This window comes from Eretmochelys imbricata, chromosome 5 (assembly GCF_965152235.1).
Source record: "Eretmochelys imbricata isolate rEreImb1 chromosome 5, rEreImb1.hap1, whole genome shotgun sequence".
In the NCBI taxonomy this organism is placed as follows: domain Eukaryota; kingdom Metazoa; phylum Chordata; order Testudines; family Cheloniidae; genus Eretmochelys; species Eretmochelys imbricata.
Genome location: NC_135576.1, coordinates 83,874,307 through 83,901,097, shown reverse-complemented (window position 1 = coordinate 83,901,097; position 26,791 = coordinate 83,874,307). Strand labels below are relative to the sequence as shown.

General features: G+C 41.9%; 1 protein-coding gene and 1 long non-coding RNA gene across 3 annotated transcripts; one reads left to right on the top strand and one right to left on the bottom strand.

The window, feature by feature from the left end:
* Positions 1-54: 54 nt before the first annotated feature.
* On the bottom strand, positions 55-17,156 carry NFIL3 (nuclear factor, interleukin 3 regulated). Of its 2 annotated transcripts, XM_077817420.1 has the most exons (3): positions 16,726-17,156; positions 11,068-11,175; positions 55-1,959 (listed from the first exon to the last, which is right to left on the bottom strand). In XM_077817420.1, exon 3 carries the CDS (start codon positions 1,760-1,762, stop codon positions 377-379), a length of 1,386 nt encoding a protein of 461 aa, XP_077673546.1. In that variant the 5' UTR covers positions 1,763-1,959; positions 11,068-11,175; positions 16,726-17,156; the 3' UTR covers positions 55-376. The 2 variants fall into 2 exon arrangements, with proteins under 2 accessions (XP_077673546.1, XP_077673545.1); XM_077817419.1 differs by lacking the exon at positions 11,068-11,175.
* Positions 17,157-17,297: 141 nt separating this feature from the next.
* LOC144265141 (uncharacterized) lies at positions 17,298-22,465 on the top strand. Its single transcript, XR_013346185.1, has 3 exons — positions 17,298-17,714; positions 19,216-20,475; positions 21,141-22,465. It is a non-coding gene; the product is annotated as an uncharacterized LOC144265141 (long non-coding RNA).
* The last annotated feature ends 4,326 nt before the right edge of the window (positions 22,466-26,791 follow it).

The window sequence follows — 26,791 nt, the reverse complement described above, 5'->3', positions numbered from 1 at the left end:
ATAATTAACAAAATATCTACATACTTATAGAAATCAATTGACCTGGAGTAGATGTTCTGTGTTTGTCACCAATATTTTATTGTAACTGGTAACTTGCACACTTTATAATAGAACAACAACAACAACAAGGGGAAAAAAAGGTTCACTATATACAGCCCCCATACAGGCTACTTGACTATACACAAGGCATAGTGATCATAACACAACCTAGTCTTCATAATAATTTGTGCACAAAAAGACACCATCAGTCAGACATTATGTGAACATTACAGTGAAATGACATCACAAGTCCAGTGAAAATTCAGCATAATACAAAACATATTGATCTACTGCAAATGACATCCTTTAAAACAATAAGCCTTTATTCAGTAGTAACTTAACCAGAGTCTGAAGCAGAGATTTGTTGTGTAGTTATAAGTCTTTTAAGTGAAGCAACCTCTGCAGATAAGTTTGCTATGCCCTGCTTCAAATACAAGTTCTCTGACTCAGATACTTTGTAGACATTGTCTTTAATTTCAACAACTCCAGTTTTGCAACCACTCTGAATTTTTACATTGAGTTCCTTTGGGTGCCAGTGTTCTGGTTTGAGAGACCAGTCTTGAATATTAGTCACTTGAACAGAGAAAGGAGTGTGAGAAGAATGTACCAAATTTTGTGCATTGTGCTTTTCAAGCTCAAAATGTCTTTTAGATGTCATCTCAACTGGTGATGATAGTTTCTGTGTGGCATCATAGTCACTATCCATTGCTTCCACTTTGATTTGCATGGCTTTGGCCTTAATTCGAAGCTTGTGAGGCAGTGCAGAAGAGTTCACCTCTGGAACTTTAACTGTTGCGTGAACATTTTTAAGTTCAACTGGGGAATGAATTGGACCTTTAGGGACCTGCTGCTCATCTTCTCCATCAGATGACTTTCCTATGATCACATCATCAGCTTCTGAAGTTCTTGGAGAATTACTGGAGGACCTATTAACTTGCAGCAGAGGAGGGGAATGTGAGTACCCATTAAAGGTATTTACTATGTAGTTTGGAAACATGGATGCTGTATAGGAGCCTCTATCATCTCTTGACTCTCTTGCATAGTTCTCCAATTCCATTGGCTCCTGCTTTATAACTTGAAACTTATTTTCAGAACTTCTGCAATTATTCTGTATAGGACTTGCTTGAGTATGCTCTACTGAGGATACTTCAGACACATCAGACAAAGAGCTTTGTGGAGAGTGTTTGATGACAGAAATACAACTACTACCTACCATAGATGGTTCATGTTCATCCACAAATGAGTTAATATTTGATTTGGAAGTTTGATAGTCCTGGAAATACACAGCTGTTGAATTACTGAGCTTCTGTATCTCTTGGGCATATGCTGCAGAGCTAATTAAACCAAACTTTAGCTTCAGTGAAAGCAGCTCAGCCTTTAACGTGGCATTCTCCTCTCCTAATGCAATTAGTTTGTTCTCTAAGACAAGGTCATTCAGTCGTCGTTTTTCACGAGATCTTTTGGCAGCTTCGTTATTTTTTCGTCTTTTTTCCCAATACATAGCATCTTTCTTTTCATCTGGAATGAATTCCCGCTTTCTCCGACATGATGAAGATTTGTTTTTTCCACTATTTCCTTCATTAAGTATTATGTCTTCATTTGTAGCCAAGTCTTCAGACACTTCTGTTAAAGTAGAATTAAGCACCATGATTTTGTCCGTATTGCTACTTGTGTCAACAGGTGCCTGTTCCTTTTTAATGGTCTGCATTTTTCTCAGCTGCATCAGAAGCAATTATTAGTAGATCTATGATGAGTAACAGAGTGAGCTGTTTTCCCAGTGCTTCTCAAACCATAACTACCTAATAAATACAGTAATTCTAAATCCATATGCATTATTCCTTTTGTTTCATATTATTAAACAGAAGAATGTTCAGATCCAATTTACTTCTTGAGAGATGTAATGGGAACTTGCTAAGTAACCTGTAACAAATAAAAAGCACCAATTATTAGTTGATTATTGCTGATTTTCTGCTTTAAAATGCTACTTTCAAAATACATAATTTACAATAATGATTGATTCATTAAACCTACTAGACTACAAAAGAAACTCAACACTTACAATGATCCAGTTCACTTTATGTAACCAGCTAGCAGCTTTTCTCCCTCCCCCATGCAATTAAAAAACTTTAAAATAATGGTTCCTGTTTTCAAAACAAGTAAAGTCTGATCCAAAGAAAAGCAGTAAAAATAACATTTGGTTTTGATTCAACAATAATGTTGTCATAGAACTTCCCATTACATCGTTGACCAACTTAAGCCTCTACACTAACAGATGACTAGACATGTTGATTAGCAGCACTGGAAAATATCTTATCCCTCCATATAAAGATCTCTCTTCCAAAAGCAGCTGTGGTGTGTGATTCAGAAATGTTATATATTTGGGTCCATTACAGATTAAAAATAACCCACGCTGATTTAAAGAGGTTAGAATGTTTTTTTCTTTGCCTTAAAATAATGACAGAGAACACATTATTCCAGCTACACAGCACATAAAAATAATTAACTTTTAAAACATATATTATTTTTACATTTAGTATAGAGATCACATGACATTTAAGAACCCTTTTTGCCTGGTCATATCAATATAATTTAGTTTAAGCACAAGTTATATAATTCTGACACGCCACTTTTTTTCAAAAATCAACAACAAAGAAAAAAAATATTACATAAGGTTGATCTCTCGTATCTAAAAGAAAAAACTATTGAGTAATTAGTGAAATTACGTTAAGATAACAACATTTACTAACATAATTCTCATTTGAAAAATGTTTTTACTATACCACAGTACAATTTAGCAACATTTAAGGATACATAGCTGCAGCAAAACACTGCACAAATTAGAATAGAAGTTTAAATCTGAAATGGGATCATCAACTAAAGAAAACTAGCTTAACCTTTAACTCAAGACATTTTGTCATTAAAATTTGACTTAGCATTTAAGCTGGCATTTTGTATTATTTAATTCATATCAATACAAAAATACTTTGTTCTCCTAACAAAATTTCTTTTTGATCCTAGACATAGTTTCCCTCCATACCAAATTTTCCATGGTTAGTCATGTTCCCGATAAAATAAATTTAGCAAGACAACTGCTTTTACAGACTATCTGTATGCTGCCTGCATATTTAAAAAAATAAATATATCAGTGACTTTAGCTTAATATCACTATTTATTGGGCATGTGTTTACAATGACTAATGAAACTAATTTTAACTTTATCAGCTGGGAAAGTTACAAAAAAATAAATGAATTGTATTCTGCCAGTTTCTCTTGTCTTTTTCAGAAGGCAAAGTGGAGTGAGTGATGTAATAACAATTAATCAGGGATCATAAAGACTTGGGTTTCAAGTTGGGTTCTGTTTCATCAAACCGTGCCAACTCCTCTGTCATAAACAATTAACATGTTTAATAGAACAGCTAAGCAGACTTTCCTAAAATCCATGGTTAATTACTGGCTTATAACTATTTGTCTTTGGTAATGAAACCTTAATGGAAAATGAAGTCAAGAGCTAACCACTCCATAGACAACATTAACTATTTACAGCAACAGCACCACCCCAAATTACTGTGCTTGCAAAGCAGAAATATAACTAATATACAAATAACTACACAATTAGGCCTGATCTAAAGCCCATGGTGAAGTCAATGGGAGTCACTCCATTAAGTTAAACATGCTTTGCATCAGGCCTTTATAGAAAGAAACTCCCCACCACATATCCCCACTCTTCATATAAAATTCTCTATAGTTTGTTTTCCTAAAGTACCATTACAGCAATTCTGCTTATTACAATGCAATATTTTAGTATTAGTATAACTGAATGCAGTATAATACTGTTAAAAATTCAGTGTTGAACATATGGATCTTAATGTACATTTCTTTAAATGAGTCAGAACGCTTGCAATACAGGTAAAACGTTTAAATGCATCACATAATGTTGTGTTACAGTAACAAAAAATATAATCAATCTGGTCAACTGGAAATTGAAATCATTTCCAGAATGTTCATCCTTTGACTTATGTCATATAAAATACAACGCACAGGTTACATTTACATTATTCTGTTGCACTGGGATTACTGGATCAAAAGAATTCTGACCAGTAACTATCTTGGTATATTATGAACACTGGCAATCATATTTATTCAAGTCATTAAATAATTTTTGGCTTTCCAGTGAGGAAATGTATCCACTTTCTAAAGTACATAATGTGAAACAGTACACCTCTTCTATCAAATATCAATGAAAACATATCTTTACCAGAAGTTATGTATTTATTCTTTTAGACTCTGATCCAATTCTTATTGAGGTCAGTGGGATACAGTGGGCCTTCAGTGGGAGTTGGATCAGACCCGAATGACACAGAGATTTGAGTAAAATATAAAATGTAGTAGATAACTGAAATCAAAATCAGATACCAGTCATTGATACTCCTAGAAGAGGGGATACTTATATACATACAAGCTTATATCCTATACATTAATGTGCTGTGCTGTACAAGCTGGAACTTCAAGGTCTTTTTAAAGTTATTAGTCACTGAAAATACTCAACAGTGATAGGGATTTGATGATAATTAGTTATTTGTACGTATTTTTAAAATATTTACATTATTTGAAACTTTCAAGCTATATACAAGCCAGCTTAAGTAGCAACATGATCTTATCACAATTATTCTCATCTTCCTTCCCCTTTCATTCTTGTTGTGGGAGTGTGGTGTTTTGTCTTTCAATTAGATTGTGTTTCAAGGCAAGAATCGTGTCTTTGTATGTTTTCGTACAACATTCAGCATGAGACCCCAGTCCATCCTGAATGAAGCTTTGGGGCACTACCATTATACATATAATTAGGAACAATAATAATAAAATAATACTAATAGTAATAAAAATAATAACAGATAATTGGTAGGATCAGAATTATTACAAACCCATCCAAACAACGAATACTCAAAATTCAGTTCTTTACCACCAATCTTCTCTCAGTCACTCAGGGAGTTTTGAGTATGCAATGATTCCAAATTCATATGTACTTTCACAGGGCAATATTCAGGCCTCAGGTTGCACTTAACCAAAAAAATACAACCAGGGTGGGCTGTAATATTTCGCTTACTGCAGAGTTCCATGCGCCACAGGACTTCTGCAGATAGGGGTATTCCAAGGAGGCATGGTCTGCTTGTTTCAACAAACATATCTCCTGTTTTGGCCACGCTCCATCTTGTGCATATTACTGGTGCCCTTGGCATGAATAACCTGAATGAGGGAGGAACTGTACACAAGTCCATGGCTCATCTAAATATGTGTTCAAAACAACAGTGCTTTGCGGGCACATTCATATGCGTCCCCGGCCTGTATTCATGAGAGAAGTTCATAAGGTCTAAATTTGGCCAATGATTTTTATGTCAACCTTATATAATTGCCACTTATGTCAAAAGCTTTGACATTATGCTTTTGGTAAATCATTAAAGCACCAGCAAATTATTAGTTCTATCAGTATCTTCCTTGAACATTTGTATCATCTTATTGAAAACTGCCGTTATACAAACAGAGAACTAAAATCCTTTGTCTGTTAATGGTTTTCCTTGCGGATCAGCCCAATACAGAGTCTGTAAACAAATTAAATTCCATCTGATGATAATGGCAAAATGCCTTCAATAAAAACAGCCATTTCACTTCAATTGTATTTTATAATTCCACTGGAAAACATGAGTATTTACACATAAACTAATGAACTGTAATGATTCCTCTGACTACATTTCAAATTCCAATATTTTCCCTTATGATTAATTTTGCAATTACTTTATCACTCCCTCAAAGTATTCTAAAACCAACATTTAATACTGCTGTACATTAATCACTGCTGATGGTTTTTATTTATTTAATTATTTATTGGGTTGGTTGACGTTAATGGCATTGAGTGCCAATTCAACAATGTAATAGCATTCAACCCTATTAACTTAATTACAGACCCAATCCTGCTCCACTGCAATTTTGCCATTGACTTCAATCCGAGCAGAGTCCGACCTCAGATTCAAGAGCTAATATGACTGTTCTCTAAAATTCATACTAATGAAACAAGAAATGATGTACACAGAAGCCATGAGATGTTAATTTATCCATGGATTTTAAAATATTGAAGCACTCAGATATTCTCAAGATATTATAAAAGTCCTGATCATGCAGCTCTTACTCACATTCATATTATATACTTAAATAAGCACAACAGTTACAGGACTGGGCCATAATTTTGACTCTCTTTGTTCTTTCTAATGTAATCATGTAGGTCAATTGTGTGTTGAAATACACACATGTGGTTCCCATACACATGTGTTTCCCAAGCCAAAATATGACCCATATTGTTTTACTGAACAAGATTTACGTTCCTTAGCAAAGAATGATTCTATATTTATCAAAAATAATTTGCATTATATTCATGATTACATTTTTCAGAAATGTTTTATGCAACTCTTTCTACAGTGTTGTTTTAACATTGGTTGTTATCAGGGCCACCGAGAGGATTTTGGGGACCTAAGGCAAAACCTAAAACTGAACCTCCCCACCCGCATCCTTCCAAGAAAATTATCATGGAAACAAAAGAATTTAAGAAGAGAAGAGGGGATAGGGTGTCAGAGAGACCCTAGGCCTGTGGAATCACTGCCCTCCCTGTGGAGATAGTGGGGAGGGGCTCTGCCCAGTGTGAGGCCAGGGGGCTGCTCCCAGTCACACCTCTCCCTGAGTTCCAGCCCTACTACTGGTGGGAGTGGTATACCTAATTCCACTCCCACCTCCGGGCTCTCGGCCTGGTGGGTGGCCTTGGGCCCAGTGTGATGTTGCCAGTGGCGGTGCCTGTGGGATGTGGGCCCCGCTGGGGTGAGCAAGTCACTCCCCACACTATTGATGGTGGCCCCAAACCTGCGCCCAGATCCAACACCTCTCACTCAGACTTGGCCCAGTTGCCCCTCCATCATTTTGGGGTGACTGGGAGAAACTCTCCCCTCTTCCCCGACTCCGGCAGCCCTGGTAATTATTTCTGTTCCCTCAACATTCTGGTGATGACTGCGCTGGACCAAATGAAATACAGTTTCAAGACTTTTTTTGAATCACTCTGCAATTTTCTAAAATCAAAAGTCTACAAATCTTAGAGTCCTCCCAAGAGCAAGACTACTGCAAAATATTCATTTCTAATATTTCTAAAGTGAGAACCATGTATTCTGTCACTGTGACTTCTTAGCACCTATTTAAATAAACACTGTCAAGTATAATATAAACAATTTGCTAAACCAACCAACCAAGCAAACTAAATTTAAGTATATATATTTAGATTTCCAATTGTTGTTTTCAATGTTTTGCATAGTTATCATTAGATATGTTATCGTTAGCATCCTGTCATGGGGCAACTATTTTAAAGTCTCTTCATGAACCAGAAACACTGGCATTCCTAGGCACCCAACCCAACAACCATTTTGCACTCAACAATTCTAAAAAATTAAGAATATACTTAATATTTTCCATCTTCAAAGCACTTTACAAATATATGCTGACTAAATGACCCCAACACCTTAATAAGTGAAGATGTATTATCATCCCCATTTTCCAGCTGGGGAAACTGAGGGTGGCAATTTTGAAAGTGAGCATGCAGCCAAATACTACATCTAGACTAAGAGCTAGGGATGTGATTCTCCTGTTCATGTACTCATACTCCTGCCAGCTCTCATAGAGGTAGTACAAATATAAATAGCAGTTTAGCAGTGGTAGAACAGGTCATGGCAGCAGTGGCACAGCTGAGCCATGCTGAGTACGAATATGCCTGAAACTGGTGAATATGTACTTGACTCAGCTCAGCCATGCCTCCACTGACGCCATCAAGGCTACACTGCTATTTATACTCATGCTAACTCCATGAGAGCTAGCCCGAGTATATGTCCTCAAGCAGGGGGAATCACAGCCCTAGCTTGTAGCGTAGATGTAACCTAAATTAACAGGTGAGTCTGAGGAACCAAATCTCCTCCACAATTTGGAGCCTGTCTACAACTACTCTTTGCAGATTATAGGCAAATGTAGTACCATGAATTTCTACTGCCCTGGGGATAGATCTTCACCTTGTGTAAACTGTCATAGTTCCATTTTTGAAGTTAATTCAGTTATGACACACTGAAGTTAATGAAGCTATGACAATTTACCCCAGCTGAGGATCTGGCCGCTATGGTCTGAGCCAAACCCCACTGAAGGCATTCAAAATAATTCCATTTTGAAGGCATTCAAAACAATCCAAAATAATCGCCACTGGCTTGAGTGGATCCAGAATGCCAGCCCTCATGCAGGTTTGTGGGTCAGCCAACCCATGCAGTTTAGATCAGATGAAGTTTAGCCTTTCTGGGACCACACTGGTGAACAGGATTACATGGTACGACTGAGTGGCTGCTCAAAGTTACAGAGGAAACATGATAAAATTAGGACTAGAATTCTGATATTATCTACTATTTTTAATCCTGTGCACATAACACACCTCTCTCAAATCAATGAGCATCTTAAGCATTTAAAGACTGAAGGATCAATCCATAATTAAATTACAGATCAGTGTGATACTCATTATGATGTTTTCACACAAGATGAAACATTTTGGATAAAACTTCTGTATTTTACTTTTTTAAAGGTAATAAAAAGAGGAATCTACTTGATTCTCTTACATTCACATTAAGTTTCAGAGTAACAGCTGTGTTAGTCTGTATTCGCAAAAAGAAAAGGAGTACTTGTGGCACCTTAGAGACTAACCAATTTATTTGAGCATGAGCTTTTGTGAGCTACAGCTCACTTCATCGGATGCATACCATGGAAACTGCAGCAGACTTTATATACACACAGAGAATATGAAACAATACCTCCTCCCACCCCACTGTCCTGCTGGTAATAGCTTATCTAAAGTGATCATCAAGTTGGGCCATTTCCAGCACAAATCCAGGTTTTCTCACCCTCCACCCCCCCCCCCACAAATTCACTCTCCTGCTGGTGATAGCCCATCCAAAGTGACAACTCTCTACACAATGTGCATGATAATCAAGTTGGGCCATTTCCTGCACAAATCCAGGTTCTCTCACCCCCTCACCCCCCTCCCAAAAACCACACACACAAACTCACTATCCTGCTGGTAATAGCTCATCCAAAGTGACCACTCACATCAGCCACACTATCAGAGGCTCGTTCAACTGCACATCCACCAATGTGATATATGCCATCATGTGCCAGCAATGCCCCTCTGCCATTTACATTGGTCAAACTGGACAGTCTCTACGTAAAAGAATAAATGGACACAAATCAGATGTCAAGAATTATAACATTCATAAACCAGTCGGAGAACACTTCAATCTCTCTGGTCACGCAATCACAGACATGAAGGTCGCTATCTTAAAACAAAAAAACTTCAAATCCAGACTCCAGCGAGAAACTGCTGAATTGGAATTCATTTGCAAATTGGATACTATTAATTTAGGCTTAAATAGAGACTGGGAGTGGCTAAGTCATTATGCAAGGTAGCCTATTTCCCCTTGTTTTTTCCTACCCCCCCCCCCCCCCGATGTTCTGGTTTAACTTGGATTTAAACTTGGAGAGTGGTCAGTTTGGATGAGCTATTACCAGCAGGAGAGTGAGTTTGTGTGTGTATGGGGGTGGGGGGGTGAGAAAACCTGGATTTGTGCTGGAAATGGCCCACCTTGATTATCATGCACATTGTAGGGAGAGTGGTCACTTTGGATGAGCTATTACCAGCAGGATAGTGAGTTTGTGTGTGTAGTTTTTGGGAGGCGGGTGAGGGGGTGAGAGAACCTGGATTTGTGCAGGAAATGGCCCAACTTGATTATCATGCACATTGTGTAGAGAGTTGTCACTTTGGATGGGCTATCACCAGCAGGAGAATGAATTTGTGTGGGGGGGTGGAGGGTGAGAAAACCTGGATTTGTGCTGGAAATGGCCCAACTTGATGATCACTTTAGATAAGCTATTACCAGCAGGACAGTGGGGTGGGAGGAGGTATTGTTTCATATTCTCTGTGTGTATATAAAGTCTGCTGCAGTTTCCATGGTATGCATCCGATGAAGTGAGCTGTAGCTCACGAAAGCTCATGCTCAAATAAATTGGTTAGTCTCTAAGGTGCCACAAGTACTCCTTTTCTATTCACATTAAGTGTATTGTTAATGTATTAGATTCTCCACAGTCGCACAAATACAGTAAAGCTTATCAAGGCCATTGAAATACTATATTACTTCCATATTGTCAAACTTGAAGCTGTACCCAGCAGGTTGAAGTCTTATGAAAGGCCTTCAGCGTTAGGAAACACACTTCTGTTACTGTTTATCTTAATAATTACAGATTAACTCATTAAAGTATAGTTTGCTTCTCAAAGGTTAATAACACAAATTATGCAAATAAAATCATCTGGAGAGAACTGAATGTGTGTTAAAAATAGCTGTTGCTCAAAAGGTCAGTCAAGGTTAGTCGCCCACATTTGACCTATATTTTCTTCCTATTTGTTTGGAAAGCCTGTGTAATTCTCTATTGATTTTTTTTTTATTTTTCCGAAACAAATGCTTCAGTGCTTTGTTTTAGAAGAAATCAGTGTCATTAATTCAGAGTACTTAGGAGCAATCTCAATGATAAGCTGGTAGTGTAAAGGTGCACAGAAAGACATACTCGGGTAAAGAAACATATTTCATTATTATGGTTCTAATGGGTTTTTATAAAAAATACTAAATTGAGCTAAAAATAATTTGTAAAATTATGAAGACTATAACAGGAAGATTTTTCCTAAGTCACTTGCTGCTTCATAATAAACATTTTAGATTATGCAAGATCACTATTTTCATATTAAAAGGTTTCTAAAAACAAAATCATAACCTAGCTAATTTCAAACACTGAAAAAATTCTTTTGTTTTGTTTTCCCCTCAATTAAAGGCCATAAGACAAAAATACAAAAATGATTATGGAATGTTGTTTCAATTATACCTAAAACAAATAACATTTTTATGTATTAATTGTATTGTATTCTCACCAATCCAAAATATGAGCCAGATCCTCAGCTGGTGTAAACTAGTGTTGTTCTATTGAAGGCAGTGGTACTATGTCAATGTACATCAGCTGACGATTTGGTCCTTTTTCTCTGCCATAAGAAATGACGTGCAAAAAAGTGAAACATCATGATGTAACAGACAATATGTGTAATAATTTCTAACACACATTGCAAATGAAACAGAAATAGCAATATATGTAGGCCCCAATCCTGCAAGATGATCCAGATGCATGGACCACTGTGTCCACGCAAAGCCATGGACTTTGCTTGGACTCCATGCAAATGTAGGGGTGAGTCCATCCCCACAGAGCCAGTTGCAGGACTGGGGCCTACATTGAACTGCTTGTGATGCAAACTCCATGAGAGGTTGAGTTTGGTCATTCAGTCAGAAACCCTTATCATGAAACTCAGCAACAGAACAGAAAACTGAGTCAAAGCTGTATGATAACCCTGCAAGATGGTAACTAAAACAGGATACATGCAAAAAAACAGAAAATATTCCAGCACAGAATGACAAGGAGTGAAAGCTTTAAAAGCACATTCCATTTAATCCTCTATTTACTACCACTGGGATGTGAACATTTCTTCCTAAACTTGTTAAAACAATGAAGAGTCTATGCTCTGATGAGTGTGGGCTTCCTTGACAAAACATATTATCAACAAACACAAAATAGAAGAATCTAAGCATGTGTTAATAATAAACAATATATGCTAAAAATATGAACTTCATTTTATTATAACAGTATTTTTACTCCATAATCAAATTATATAATTTTCCTACAGACAGCTCATTGCCACTGTTTTTATATTGTAAATTCACAGCAGAGAAAACTAAAAAAAAGTTGTAAAAAGGGTATTTCTTTCCAATCAAAAAGAAAATCTCTTATGTAATATCCATGCTCACAATTTACAAAGTCTTTCAGTATTCCTATGTTATGCTAATTTGGACAAGCACCAACTCAAGTGTAAGTTAGGCAGGAAAAAACACAGGATATCAAACAATATATTAATGCTAATAAATTTCAAGCACACTTTTTTAAAAATAGAGAAACAAAGAAGGAGTTCTCAAGGGCATTGTTTCTATCACATTTTGAATCAAATTCAATATGTCTTCATTTTTCAAGTCCTTACTTTTGACAGTCAAGCTCGCCCCACCACTGTCAGTTAAAATTACCAATATTTGAATGAAAATGTTTACCTAAATGGGTTTTTAACTCTGAAAAATAGTTTAACATTTAAATTAATTGATATTTTGCCTGGGAAGGGACCGCAGGATTTGGGCATATATTTGCATCTTTTTTATTACATATCCTAAGCACATTTATATCTCATGACTGGCTGTAATTATCATGGCAAGGTCACCTGGAAGAATCTATTAAGCTGATGACTCAGACACATTACTTAACTGTGTGTAGTAAGACTCAAACAAAGAATTTTATTGTTCAAGTTATTGCATCACAGTGATGTTATAACTGCAGCTCACAAAAATATGGCAACTGGGTTGCTGTCTGGAAAAACAAACTGCATAAATGTTGTTTGCATAACCATTTGCTAAAGTAAATCAGCTTAAAATGAGCAAAAGATATCTTGAAATAAAAAAAGACAAGTGCTTGAACAAGTAGAACAGTGACTGATATATTCTGTTGACTATATAATCATGCTATAATCAGCAAAAGCAATATCTGCGTGTTCCACAATTTTCAGCAAAAGTTTGGCAAATACCGTTCTTCATAGGCTAAGAAAAGCTGTGAGGAGGTCGCAGAAGTTCATATTGCTTGTGGGAAGACTGTAAGCTTTTTGACACCTTTTGAATCATTTCCTTAGAAAATCAATTCAAACAGAAACGTGAAGCTTTGAGGGCAAATCCAGGAAGCTGGATATTTTGAAAGCTAGTTAACAATTCTTTAGAGAATAAGTCAAGCTAAAAATAGAAGATAACTAAAAATGGAAAGTGAAGGCAGATAATTCTGAAAAATGTTAAAACATTAAAAGTCAAATAAAGATATCTATAATGTAACAACTTTTATAGTAGTTTCTGCTAGTGCCAATAATGTGAAGGAGCATTGCTCAGTGTTCCTTGATTTTGCTGGTTTAAATCATGTCTTGGGACAAACCTGCAGACCTTATTCAGTGAAAATTCCTATTGAAGTCAGTGTTTTGACTGACGACAATAAGAATAATGCCCTTAGCATTATATTAATGTAGGCTTTGTGTTGCATGAATTACTGAGTGTGGTAAGGTAAATTCAAAATAGATTTTATATACAGATAACTGGAGCTCAAATAAATTTGTTAGTCTCTAAGGTGCCACAAGTACTCCTTTTCTTTATACTTGAATTTGATCATTCAAGATGCAAGGATAAGGAGTAATCACAGGATATTTTTTTTAAAAAAAGGAGTACTTGTGGCACTTTAGAGACTAACAAATTTATCTGAGCATAAGCTTTCGTGAGCTACAGCTCACTTCATTGGATGCAGACTAACACAGCTGCTACCCTGAAACAGGATATTTTTTGAACATATTTGTCAATAACGCCAAATAGATACATTGTCACATTGTTTTGAGTCAAATTCAGCAAAAGGCATAAACCCACTTAAATAATAAAAATGTGCACGGCTGTGTCTTAGTTTCCACTTCTGTAAAACGGGGATCTTACCTGCAGCACAAGGTGTTGTAGGAGTAAACTACTTAATATTGTAGTGTTTGGAACAAGTGAAGTTCTAATTGTTATTACCAGGCTCAGGCGTGCAAGTGTGTGGGGGGCTGGCGGGGGGGAGGGCACAGTCCTGCTCTATAGTGTGCTTGTCTCTAACGTCCAACAGAAGTAAAATTCTCTCTCTGTGTAAAATTCAAAGACATGAGCAGGCGACTAAACTATGCGAGCCGCCCTAGAAAGCCCAATATCGTACGCGTGGCTGCCAAGCCTAGGCACAAAGGCTGCTGAAGCAGGGCGCTCTGGTTGGTGCAGAGAGAACGTGGGAGCGGGCTGAATCGCTTAACATGTTTCCATTCTCAACACAGAGGGAGAGACGCTTCCTTTCCCCTCCTTCCCTCCCCCCTTCGGCTGCGTGTTAATGAACAGCGAGTACACACACTACGTGACTGGAGACGCATCCCTCCCACTGCCGAGCCTGTTCTTCTCTCGCTCGCTCCCTGTCAGTACAAAACAACCGAGTATTATTATCTTGCCTTATTTACTCCGCTTTCCTTAACACTCGTGCTCAGCCCAGGCTGCCCTCCCCAAGCACTCGCCGCCTCCCGCCCTTCCCGGGGCTCAGGGCTGCCTCCCATCCGCCCCCAGCTCCAGAACAAAGGAATGCGGAGCAGCAGCAGCGCCATCCGCCTCCCCAGTCACAATAACCAACGCCTAGTTCTGCGGCCCCTCCCCATGCAAACCCCTCCCCCCCCGCCCCACCCCTGCTCGGGTAAGACAGCTACTTTGGGAAGGGGCTGCTGCTCTCCTCCAAGCAGTAGGAGGTCCTCAGACCTGCACCAGCACTCCCGCCCAATGGACTAAGCCCACAGCCCTTAAGCCTACCCTTCCCTCCCTCCCCCCACAAAAAATTACACATCCACCCACCCTCCTACCTATGCACCAGCTACATTGACTCCACATGGGCAGCAGGGAATAATGTGCAACAACAATAATACACACTGTAAACTGGGGGCCGTGGCTAAAATCAGGTTCGGTTCCTGGAAAGAGCTTGACCTCCTTAATTATCTTACTTATTTAATTCACCTAAGAAAGGAGTCCAGTCTTCTCAATAAGGGCACATTTAAAGACCCTGCCCCCGATTTTGCATCCCCGGCTTCAGCCGTTGAAACCAGTGGCAGTTCTGGCTCCACAAGGAATTCAGGTTCGGGGCCATTAATAGTTTTCAACATATAAAGGAAATATTCTTATTTTCTCATTAAGCATCATCGTCATTATTCTAAGCTTTGCCTGTGATCATAGGCAGAGGATAATCAAAAACTGGTTTAATATAAAATGTAATACTGACCTACATCAGCTTTTCTCATGTGACATTCTAAACCACCAATATTTAACGTGAATGGGATACCCCTTCCCCCAGGCCTCCCCCCCGTCCCCCGCGTTTTACTTCGCCCGGGTTCATTACGATCACGAAGGGAGGTGACAGACTATCTTGCTTCTTCGGTGCTGTTGGCATGATCTAAAATTTGTATCAATCCCGTTAATATTTTTTTTTTTTAATGAAAGCCAATTCCTTGCAAAATGCTTAGCGTCTGGGAGAAACACCTTCCTAAAAATACAGCCTTATCAAAGCGTGGGGTTAAAAACTCAGTCAAATGGCCTTGAACGTCTATTTGTCCAGCTCTGGAGAAAAGACCGAAATAGCACATGAAGCCACAATCGCTAAACTGTGATAGGGCTAAATATAGATTAACACAAATTTCATTATAAGGGTATATACCACATTCAGCAACCACGAGTTACCTCCCTACTTACCATTTGACTACTTTCCTTGTTAAACACATCTTTTAAAAAATCTGTTACAGTGGCATTTTTTTTAGCCTGGGATTGTCCTAGTTTCTTTGTATCGAGATTATAAAATCGCGTAATTAGCTCCCTCTTTCTACCCTGACTGCCAGCAAATTCTGTGGTTACATAATGCAACATTTCCAGGAACTATTAAATGATCAGTATTGTAGTGTCTGAAAAACAGTGAGCAAAGTGAGGGAAAAGGCACAGACAAATACAAACTAATATAATTTGAGAGAACTGAATGCTACATGTACTCTTTTCCATGTATAAAAACAAGATCCCTGAGCGCAAAGTGAATATGTAAACTCGCCGACAGTCACTGACAATCGGCATAAAAACTCCTTATTTGGTGTGAAATACACAAAAAATTAGTGCATTTAATGATCTAATTCCCTAAATCTGCACCAAAATTACCAAAAGTATTGCACACGCAACACACACACATCACATCCAAATGCTTGCCAGTACACAGTGAACGGATTATGCAATGTGCGAAAGAACAAGACCCCCAAACCTTACCTCGGGCTTGTTACACAGTCAGAGGGTAAAAAGGGTCTGAGGTATATTGTTTTTTTTAATCTAAAATACGTAAATTTTTAAACAGACATTTTCTAAATTCCTTCTCGTGTTATTATTCCTTTAACTAACCTTCTTTTCGCAGGCAAAACCAGTATTTTTAATCAGCTATTTCCCCACTCCTCCAGATATACCCTTTCCCCACCCAGAGGGAGATGGATCAGCGTCAGATCAAATCTCCCTGGCGCTTTTCTCCATGAAAACATCAATTTTCCTCAAACAAGAAGACATATTATGCAACAACAATGTAGCCAAAGCCAGCAAACAAGCAGCAGCAGCTCCAAGTCTACGTGCTGTCCAGAGGGCGCTGCAATCAAAGCGGCCACCTTAAGGTGGCGAGTCCCAGTACTGACATGCTAGCAAAAGTTTTTAATATAGATATACATAATACACACACGCACGCACACATACACATCGCCAACACGCGTCTCTATCCAGCTACGTGGAGCTATCGAGAGAGATTTACACACGCACACACCGATAAGTGTGTAAGACAAGCGAGGGGAGCACCACACCGAGGGATCCAGTGTAGACTACAAGCCATTACAATGTTACCTTACCTTCATAATCGCCACTGGTAGAATGGAATAAGCTGTAGCCTCCCAGCAAACCGCTAGCTTTTGCCTCTGTTCTTCTCCCGATCGCTCTGGGGAGCGGGACGGGAGAACTCGGTGTGAAGGGCTGTGAAGCCCCGGAAGCCCCTCGCACCAGTCCTGCGCGGGGAGCAGCTTCGGTATCAGCCAGGGCGCGAGCGCGCCTGCTGCTGCTACTGCCGCCGCCGTTGGAGAGGGATCTGTGTTAGTAGGTCAGTCCTGTACACTCCTCACAACGCACAGTCCTCATGCCAGCCTTTGCTGTGACTGGCAGCGGCCCGTCCCCAATCAGAGCTCGGCGCTCTCGGGGTGCAGCCAATGGATGCCTCCCGGAGGGGAGTCATAGAGGCAGGCCCAGACTTGAATTGAACCCCCTTTCCTCCTCCCTCAGCACTCCCCCCCCCCGCCCTGTGGGAGCGGTGTGTGGTACAGTAGATATATGCGCTGGGTATTGCATAACCAGCCGAGGGGCGGGAGGGAGGCCGCTGACATTTACGTAATTACCCAAAGGATAGCCAGAGGCCAGAGTTAAGGTGGAGACTTTCTCGGTGTCTTTTGCTTATTGACTCTGGAACACTTTCCGCCGCAATTTAGTCACCCTGTAGCTTTCACAGAGCTCTAGTGCAAACAGATGCTGTTGCGGCGCAGGCGTGAAGGGGCACAGAGAAGAGGCGAAATATGCCCTGCTGGCTGTCGGCACGGGACAGCACAAATAAACACGCCGCCTGCTTGTCCTACCCCAGCGGCCCCGGGAGAAGCGGGGCGGGGGGGGGGGGCAGAAGCCACACACCCCGACACCGCAACAAGCCTGTCAAGCACGCAACACGCGGGGGACAGGGAGCCCCGAGTCCCTTCCCCGCGAGTGGAGGCTGTGGTCCGTGCAGCGGCAGCGAGGTGAAGAACTTTGAAGCCTTTGTAGGAAATTAAAGAGAAAGATGCGCGGGGGAATGAGGCCTGTGAGTATGGGTAGAACTGGGGGGGAAGGACAGTCTTTGTATGGAAGTGTCTGTTTGCAGTGTGAAGGTTCCTCCTGTGTGTGTTTGTGGGGCTGTGGAGTGAGGGTGTGTAGTGAGCAAGTGTGTGTGTAAGGGGAGTGATGTGTGCGTCTAGAGAGTGCAGCTCGGTGTGGCTGTGTATTTATGGTGACAGAGCGTGTATGGGGCGGGGAGGGGGAGGGAAGATGAGGGGAGCTGACTTTTTGATGTGTGGGGGACTGAGAACCTCTATGTGTAGGGAGGAGTCATCTGAACAAAAACAAAGCCCTTGTTCTTATAGTCAGTGATAAAAATGTCAAATAGAACATAAAAAACACTGCACCTTTATAGGTTGTTTGATCTGAAGTGTGATTAGGCAGAGTGTAGCTGTTAAGAAATTAAAAATAAAAACTCTCGCAAGTGGCTAGAAGTATTATAGTTTCGAAGTCATTGCACAACTGTTTTTAGGTACATATCTGTCACCTAGTCCCAGTACGGGTAATCCTCCAATGAATTACAGTTAATCGTTGGTTAGCAAAAAGCCTGCTGAAGCTACCCTGATTCCTTAATGGGTGTGTTCCCTGCTGTTAGCCAGTTGGCATTTTGTGCTACAGAGCATCTACTGTATGCATGAGAGTAGAGCTAGTGTTTTCTTTCCCTGAACTTCAAGGACAATGTAAGTATTTCTTCTACTGACTTAAATTTCTCCTCTCATCCCAGTCATAAAATCCTCAAAAATAAGGAAATATTTTATAGCACCAATCATCACACATTTATTTATTTTCTAGTTGAATGGCCCTTTCTCACTCTTTAAGAACAGCTCACAAAGGTTCAGAAGGGGTACTTGCCTACAGTCTAACGTTTGTCATACCTTTGCTTCTCTTCCCAGGGTACTAAAACAAAAAGAACACTAAATAAATTAGGCCATATCTACAATAGCACTTATGTCAGCAAAACTTTTGTCACTGGGGGTGTGAAAAAACACACCCCTAAGTGATATAAGTTTTGCTGGCTTGAGCATTCAAGTTCACAGTGCTGTCAGCCAGAGATGCTCTCCTGCCAACATAACTACTGCTGTTCATTGAGCTGGTGCTATTATATCCATGGGAGAGAATCACAGAATATCAGGGTTGGAAGGGACCTCAGAAGATTATCTAGTCCAACCCCCTGCTCAAAGCAAGGCCAATCCCCAATGTTTGCCCCAGATCCCTAAATGGTCCCCTCAAGGATTGAACTCACAACTCTGGGTTCAGCAGGCCAATGCTCAAACCACTGAGCTATCCCTCCCGAGCTCTCTCTCATCAGAGTAACGTAGCTACACAAGCACTCTTACAGCGTTACAGCTCTGCTGCTGTAAGCTTGTAAGTATAGACAAGGCCTTAGTTTGGTGTTGGTATGACTTTTGTTTATCATCCATGTTAGAAAATGACACGTGGGCAGCTAGAAATCCAGTTCTCCTCTCAGAACGTGTTTGAATTTACAGAGACAAGGTGGAACAGATTGTTTAGCACATATTTCAAGGGACCGTGCAAGGTGAAGTGACATTTGACCGTCTGACATGTGAGAGATAAGGTGAGTGAGATGATATCTTTTATTGGACTGACTTCTGTTGGTGGAAGAGACTGAGGCCTGGTCTACACTAGATAATTAGGTTCATTTAACTACATCATTCCCCATGTAGACAACACTAGGTTAATGGAAGAATTTTTCTGATAACCTAGCTACCACCTTTCGGGGAGGTGGATTACATACACCAATGGAAGAACTCCTCCTGTCAGTGTAGGTAGTGCCTACACTGAAGTGCTGTGCTGCTGTAGCATTTTAAGTATAGACATACCGAGGCCTTGGCTACACTTGTGAGTTGGAGCACATTAAATCAGCCCTAACTCCTGAGGTGTCCACACTGGCAAGGCACATAGAGCGCCTGGATTCCATGGCTGGAGCGCCCCTGGTACTCCACCTCTATGAGAAGCGAGAAGCATAAACCTTGCTGCACCACAGCTGGAGCGCCGCAGTGCCAGTGTGGACGCCCTGGTCTATTAATGCACTCTGCTCGGCCTCCATGAAGTGTCCCACAATGCCTGTTCTAGCCACTCTGGTCATCACTTTGGTCTACTGCCCTGCCCTCAGGTGACCAACCATCAGACCCACCCTTTAAATTCTCCAGGAATTTTGAAATTTCCCTTCCTGTTTGCTCAGCAAGGCATAGAGTGCTCTCAGCAAATCTTCCCAGGTGACCATGCCTCCACGTGCCAGGTGATCCCCAGTATGGAGCAATGGCGAGGTGCTGGACCTCATCAGTGTTTTGGGGGAGGAAGCTGCCTAGTCCCAGCTTCACTTTCACTGTAGGAATTATGATACCTACGGGCAGATATCAAGGGCTATGATAGAAAGGGGCCATGACTGGGATGCAGTGCAGTGCAGCATTAAAGTGAAGGAGCTTTAGAATGCCTACCACGAAGTGCGGGAGGCAAACCGCCACTATGGTGCTGCCCCCACGACCTGCCGTTTCTACAAAGAGCTGGACGCGATACTTGGGGGCGACCCCACCTCCACTGCGAAGAGCGCTCAAAGGCCGTAGCAGCCCAGAGTTCAACAAGGCAGGAGGAGGAGGGCCCAGAGCCAGAGGACGGCCCGGCATCCCTGAATGCATGCAGCCAGGAGCTGTTTTCAAGCCAGGAGCAAGATAGCCAGTCGCAGCGGATGGTGCTTGTGGAAGAACAAACAGCAGAGGTGGTGCCCGGTAAGCAACTTTTATTTTGGGAAGGTAGTTGTTCGGTGCAGGCTCTTGGGGCAAGGAGGGTTGCAGAAAAAAGGGTTAGGGCCGCGTGCATGCCTAGATGTGGAATAGGGGGCGTTGATGTGCTCTCACATTGCGGTAATTGGCCTCGTTGATCTCATCAAAGGTCTCATGCAGAAGCTGGGCAATCTGCTTGCACAGATTCCTTGGCAGAGCTACTGTGCTCTTTGTCCCAGTCAGGCTAACATGTCCGCGCCACTGTGCCGTGAGGGGACCATTGCTGCACGCAGGCAAGTGGGATAAGGCCCAGCGCAGAAGCCTCATTGTAGTAGAAGACCCTCCCTTGCTTCCCAGGTCACCTTCTGCAGCGAGATATCTTCCAGGACGAACTCATCCTATGGAAAATGTGGGGACAGTGTTCAGTATAGGGGCCCCCTGCAGTTCTCCCCAAGCCACAGAACCCCAGAGGACAGTATAGCCCTGAAACAATCAGTCCCCCTTGCCCCTGTGCTCACTCACCATTTTGGGGCTCTCGTGGATTATGTGCACTTTGGGACGGGCACTTTCTGTTATTGTGTGCACTCTGCTTGTCTTTAAGTTCAGCCGAATCATTGCTCTGTCTAGTGTGAACAATGCTGCCTCTTAAGTGTTGCATTTTGGCTTTACAGATGCAACCTTGAGATCCCAGCTGTCCTTGTTATCAATGACTGAAAGGCTGTGAAGAACCAAGGAGGACCTTCTGCATGAAGTCATGCAGCAGTCCCTTACTGAAAATCAAAAAGTACGGGAGTGGTGGGAGACCGAAAGGAGGCTCCGCCAGCAGAATACGGATCACTGGCACCAAAGCATGGAGTGGTTCCTAAGCATTATGGAGTGACAAGCGGACTTGATGCAGGTGCTCATAGCACTACAGACGGAGCAGATCCACACCCATCCCCACCCCACTGGCACCCCTTGTCCCAAAACTCTTTCCCTTGTGCCCCCATGTCACTGCCAACCTACTTTCCCCAACATCCAGGTTCTTACCACCACCAGCTGCCTCCAACACCTGTAGCTTCACCACCCAGTCCTGAAAACTACGACCCTTACCCACTGCACTCAACCCCCATCACCATATATTTTAGCCAGCCTGAAGTGCAGCACTCACTGCACAGCACTCCAGACAGGAAGGCTAAATATGATAACAGGACATCCGCAAATCTGTGATTGTCCTGTTACCCACCCTTCCCTCCTCCCACACAGCACAGATGTGTCTTGCCATGTGTGGTTCCCCAGCAGTTGTGTATCTTTTCAGTAAATTAATTTTTTGGCTTTGGAAACATTCTTTATTGCATTCAGTAAACGATACCTTAGCCCAGGAAAGAAACAGGCACTGCAAGTCAGTGTAGCACACACAGATGCCTACTAGCATTGGAACCACTGCACTTTGCTTCTGTGCAGGGCACCAAACATCACTGGTGGCTTTCAGCATCAAATTGCTCCCTCAAGGTATCCCTAATCCTTATAGCCCTGTGTAGGGGCAAGGTTGCGGAAGATTGGCAAGGAGCTAAGTGGTGGACTGAGTACGTGACTGGATGTAAGTGGAGGATGCAGGCAGTTTCAATGAACTTTATCCGACAGACCCGGCCAAAAGATATTGTAGCATAGCTCAGCATATTTTTGCCTGTAAACAAGTCAGTTTATGTAATAAGCATAAATCATACATGTAAGAATGTAACCGGCTGTTGACCCCATGTAACCCCGAGATAAGCGCGGAGAATATAGCACCGCAGAGGACTCCCCCCTGGTGGAGTCCTGCCTGGTCAGCTGTCCCGAATGGCCAGAGTCCCCTGCAGTCCCTCCGTGCGTCCTAGGGGTTCCCCGCGCAGATTGGAGCGTAAGTTCTTCCTTCCTTCAGTAAAGCACAGTTTACTCTTCTTAGGCCTGAGTGTCCTTCTTTCGCTGGTATCTTTCCCCCCCTCAGCCCTTGTGGGCACACCCTGCACTGGGCCCCTCTAATAGCCCTGGTCTCTGACTGTTCAAATTCAGCCTCCAGGTGTTGAACCTCCGAGTTCCATGCCTGAGTGAAGCTTTCACCCTTCCCTTCACAAATGTTATGGAGGGTACAGCACACGGCTATAACCATGGGGATGTTGTCATCAGCCACATCCAGCTTCTCATACAGACAGTGCCAGCAGCCCTTTAAACAGCCAAAAGCACACTCAACAGTCATTCTGCACTAACTCAGACTGTTGTTGAACTGCTCCTTGCTGCTGTCAAGGCTCCCTGTGTAGGGTTTCATGAGCCATGGCATTAAAAAGGGTAAGCAGGGTCTCCAAGGATCACAATGGGCATTTCAACTTCCCCTACGGTGATCTGGTCTGGGAAGAAAGTCCTGGCTTGCAGCTTCCTGAACAGACCTGTGTTCCGAAAGATGCGTGCGTCATGCACCTTTCCGGACCAGCCTGCGTTAATGTCCATGAAACGCCCCCAGTGATCCACAAGCATCTGGAAAACCATAGAGAAATACCCTCTTTTGATTTATGTACTTGGAGACTAGGTGGTCTGGTGTCAGATTTGGAATATGCATCCCATCTATCGCCCCTTCGCAGTTAGGGAAACCCATTTGTGCAAAGCCAACCACAATGTCACGCACATTGCCCAGAGTCACGGTTCTTCTGAGCAGGATGCGATTAATGGCCCTGCACACTTGCATCAATATGATTCCAGCAGTCGACTTTCCCACTCCGAACTGGTTAGCGAGCTATCGGTAGCTGTTTGGAATTGCCAGCTTCCAGACTGCAATAGCCACGTGCTTCTCCACTGGCAGGGCAGCTCTAAATCTCGTGTCCTCGTGCCGCAGGGTGGGGCGAGCTCAGCACACAGTCCCATGAAAGTGGCTTTCCTCATCCGAAAGTTCTGCAGCCACTGCTCATCATCCCAGACTTGCATGACAATGCGATCCCACCACTCAGTGCTTGTTTCCCGAGCCCAAAAGCGGCATTCCACTGTGGTGAGCATGTCCGTGAATGCCACAAGCCATCTTGTGTCATATGCATTATTCAAGTCGACATCATCATCAGACTCCTCACTGTCACTTTGTAGCTTCAGGAGTAACTCGACTGCAATTCATGACGTGCTGTCGAGACCCATCAGCATATTCCTCACAAGTTCGGGATCCATTTCTGCAGACCAAAAGGGAAGACAGAGCACGCAGTACAAGAACCATTGAAAGATGGGACCAGATATTGACGGAAGCACAGGGATTGCTGGATTGCAAAGCGATGCATCATGGGGCATTGGGACAGGACCCAAGATGCCCCACACCCTCTGCCTACAAACCACAGTGCCAGAATGGGAAGAGGTGCTCTGTGGGATAGCTGCCCATAATGCACCACTCCCAATGCCGCTGCAAGTGCTGCAAATGTGGCTATGCCACAGCGCTTGCAGCAGACAGTGTGAACACATGGCAGCGCTTTCCCTGCTGCGGTCTACAAGGGCTGGTTTACCTCCCGGCGCTCTACATCTGCAAGTGTAGCCATGCCCCCAGAGACAAACTTTCGACCTACACAGAGCTAGGTGGAACAGAATGTTAAGCATAGGAGTTAACACGTTGCGAGGCACCATTCAAAATTAACTGTGCCATTGGCACCTCTGCAAGACATAGGACAAAGGACCATTAGTGGGTTACACATTGTTGTAAAGAGACATAAAACCAGTATCTCTATTAAGTGCATGATTTTTAGGCTATGTCTACACTGTGCACTTTACCACGGTCCTCTCCCGGTGACAAAATAAAACCACCCCCAATGAGGGGCGGTAGCTTCTCTCCTGTCGATGAAGCGCCATCCACCCTGGCGCTTTTCATCGCTAAAACTTTTGTTGTTCAAGGGAGTGTTTTTTCACACCCCTGAGTTACACAAGTTTTAGCAACGAAAGTGCCAGTGTAGACGTAGTCTTAGTATCTAGCAACAGGGTAAATTTAAGCTTCCACGGTCATCTTTTGAAGGTATTGTCAGGTGTTATATGACATGTTTTCCCTTCTTTTACTCACATTGGGTTTGAAACACTTTTTGCCTTTTTCCCCAACAAAAGCTAAATTCCCCCAAGACAGCAAAGACAAGATTATTTTAAAAATTCTGTGTCCAGAGTAAAAATGATTTTTGATTTCATTCTGTTAAGATTCTTATTAAAATATTATAATCCTGACTAGATTCCTGTTATCTTATTCTGCCATCTTAAATTAGTATTTGTCAGCAGAGTTAGGTCCGATGCAAAACACTCTTAACATTGTGCAAATTTAGGAAAGTGAATTGTGAATCAGCATTTTATCTTAATTCCACCTCTCATCATATTCATTCATGCCCTCCCTCAGAAGTGAAACAAGGTATCTTGAGTTCTTTTACATTTATCATAGAATCATAGAATATCAGGGTTGGAAGGGACCTCAGGAGGTCATCTAGTCCAACCCCCTGCTCAAAGCAGGACCAATCCCCAATTTTTGTCCCAGATCCCTAAATGGCCCCCTCAAGGATTGAACTCACAACCCTGGGTTTAGCAGGCCAATGCTCAAACCACTGAGCTATCCCTCCCCCCAATTTACATCCCCAGTAATTTATTTGACATGCTTATTAATCTTTGTGCTAACTGTTTTTGTTCAAGTTTCTTTTATTCCCAGTTTTCTAACTTCTAGGGTCTGTGGTCAGGGTGTTGGAATTAAATATAAAGCCTTCCCATTTCTAGACAACCAGTTTACAAACAGCCAAGGCCAATGGTGACCAAACATTGCTATCACCTGGTGGCCGTATAAAAAGTTTGATTGTTTCAGGTCCAATTGCCAGTGGATCACAAAAACCACCAAGATAATTGACACCCTGTTGGAAGTCTCAGAAGAGAGATCTAACATTGAACATGAAGATGGAACTACTCATATGTAGAGTTGGTTTGTCTAGGTCAAGTCTGGGGCACTGTGGTAGAGCTGTGTGGGGAAGTTATTACTTTCCATGCTATGCATGTTGTGCAGATAAGAAATAGTTGAGCTTCAGGACTGTGAAATCCAGCATCTTCCACAAAACCGAAAACTACACAGAGCTTTTTGCTAAAAGGATAGCCCTTTTTCCACTGTGAAAAAAATGTATCCCTATGGATCCTGGACATTTCATAGTTTTAACTACTTAAGATCTTCTCTTTTCTAAGGAGGATGAACCCAGTGCTTTAATCTTCCTTCGTAATTTAGATTCTTGAGATCTGGAGATCAGTCTCCAAGGCAATAATATCCTTCTATGTGGGTGGGAAATACTGGATATAGTATTCCGAATGGAGTTTAGTTTCCTATTTCCTCATCTTTTTTTATCACTAGTTATAATCACCTACCAATCTGGACCTGGATCTTTCCCCAAGATCCACACACAAAGAGGAGCCTCTGTATGTAGAGCTCAACCCTCTTGCTTGAAAAGGGGGCCACTTCCACAGCACCTTGCCCTTCTACAAACCCTGTGAAGGGTACTCTGTGGGTCTGGAGTCCATACAAGGGGAAGAAGTTGACAGAATGGGGCTATGATTGAGGAGACACACACATCATCTTCCCTCCTTTCAAGACCCATAGAGCATAAACAAAACAAACTGAATACAATATGAAGCTGTAGTAAATGTACTGTACAAACCCCCCTCTCCTCAGAGGAGCCTAAACACTACTATGGTTTTAGGGGAGGACCTGACTTTGAACTTCAAAGGAGCCATGATGCTAGGGACTGCGTGAGCCAGAAACAGCAGGAATTAGAATTGGTACAGAGGTACCAGGCCACTGAATAGATGTCTCTGTTTTTTTACAGATGCCTCAAGATCCACCAGGCTTGGGGTGAACACCACAACAAATCCCTTGGGCGCAGGCAAAAACACACGCATGCGCGCCCTCTCCCCCCATTGGAATGATTGGTGAGGAACTCTATGAAGTGAACCTTGCCGAGATTATCTCTCAGATTTTTCTATGGGAAGAGATGAACTGAGTCAGGAAATCTTAAGCTAAATTCACAAGTGACTCTAAGTTATATGACCTACATGCTCTTCTGGACATCTTTAGTGTGTAAATTATACCAACTTTGATTCCCACTTACCAGCATGTAACTTATACCCCTTTATATATTACTTCTGAATTTGGCCTAAAGAGTTTAACTGAACTAAATTGATGTAACTTACCCAAAGAGAGGCCGGAAGAGAGGAGGTGTAGCCTAAAATGCAATTAACAAGAGGATATAAGATGTTAATTTACACTTTCTGGCACCATCTTAAACTTCCTTTGACACCTTTACACCCACTTGCAGACATGTAATTTACACCTCCT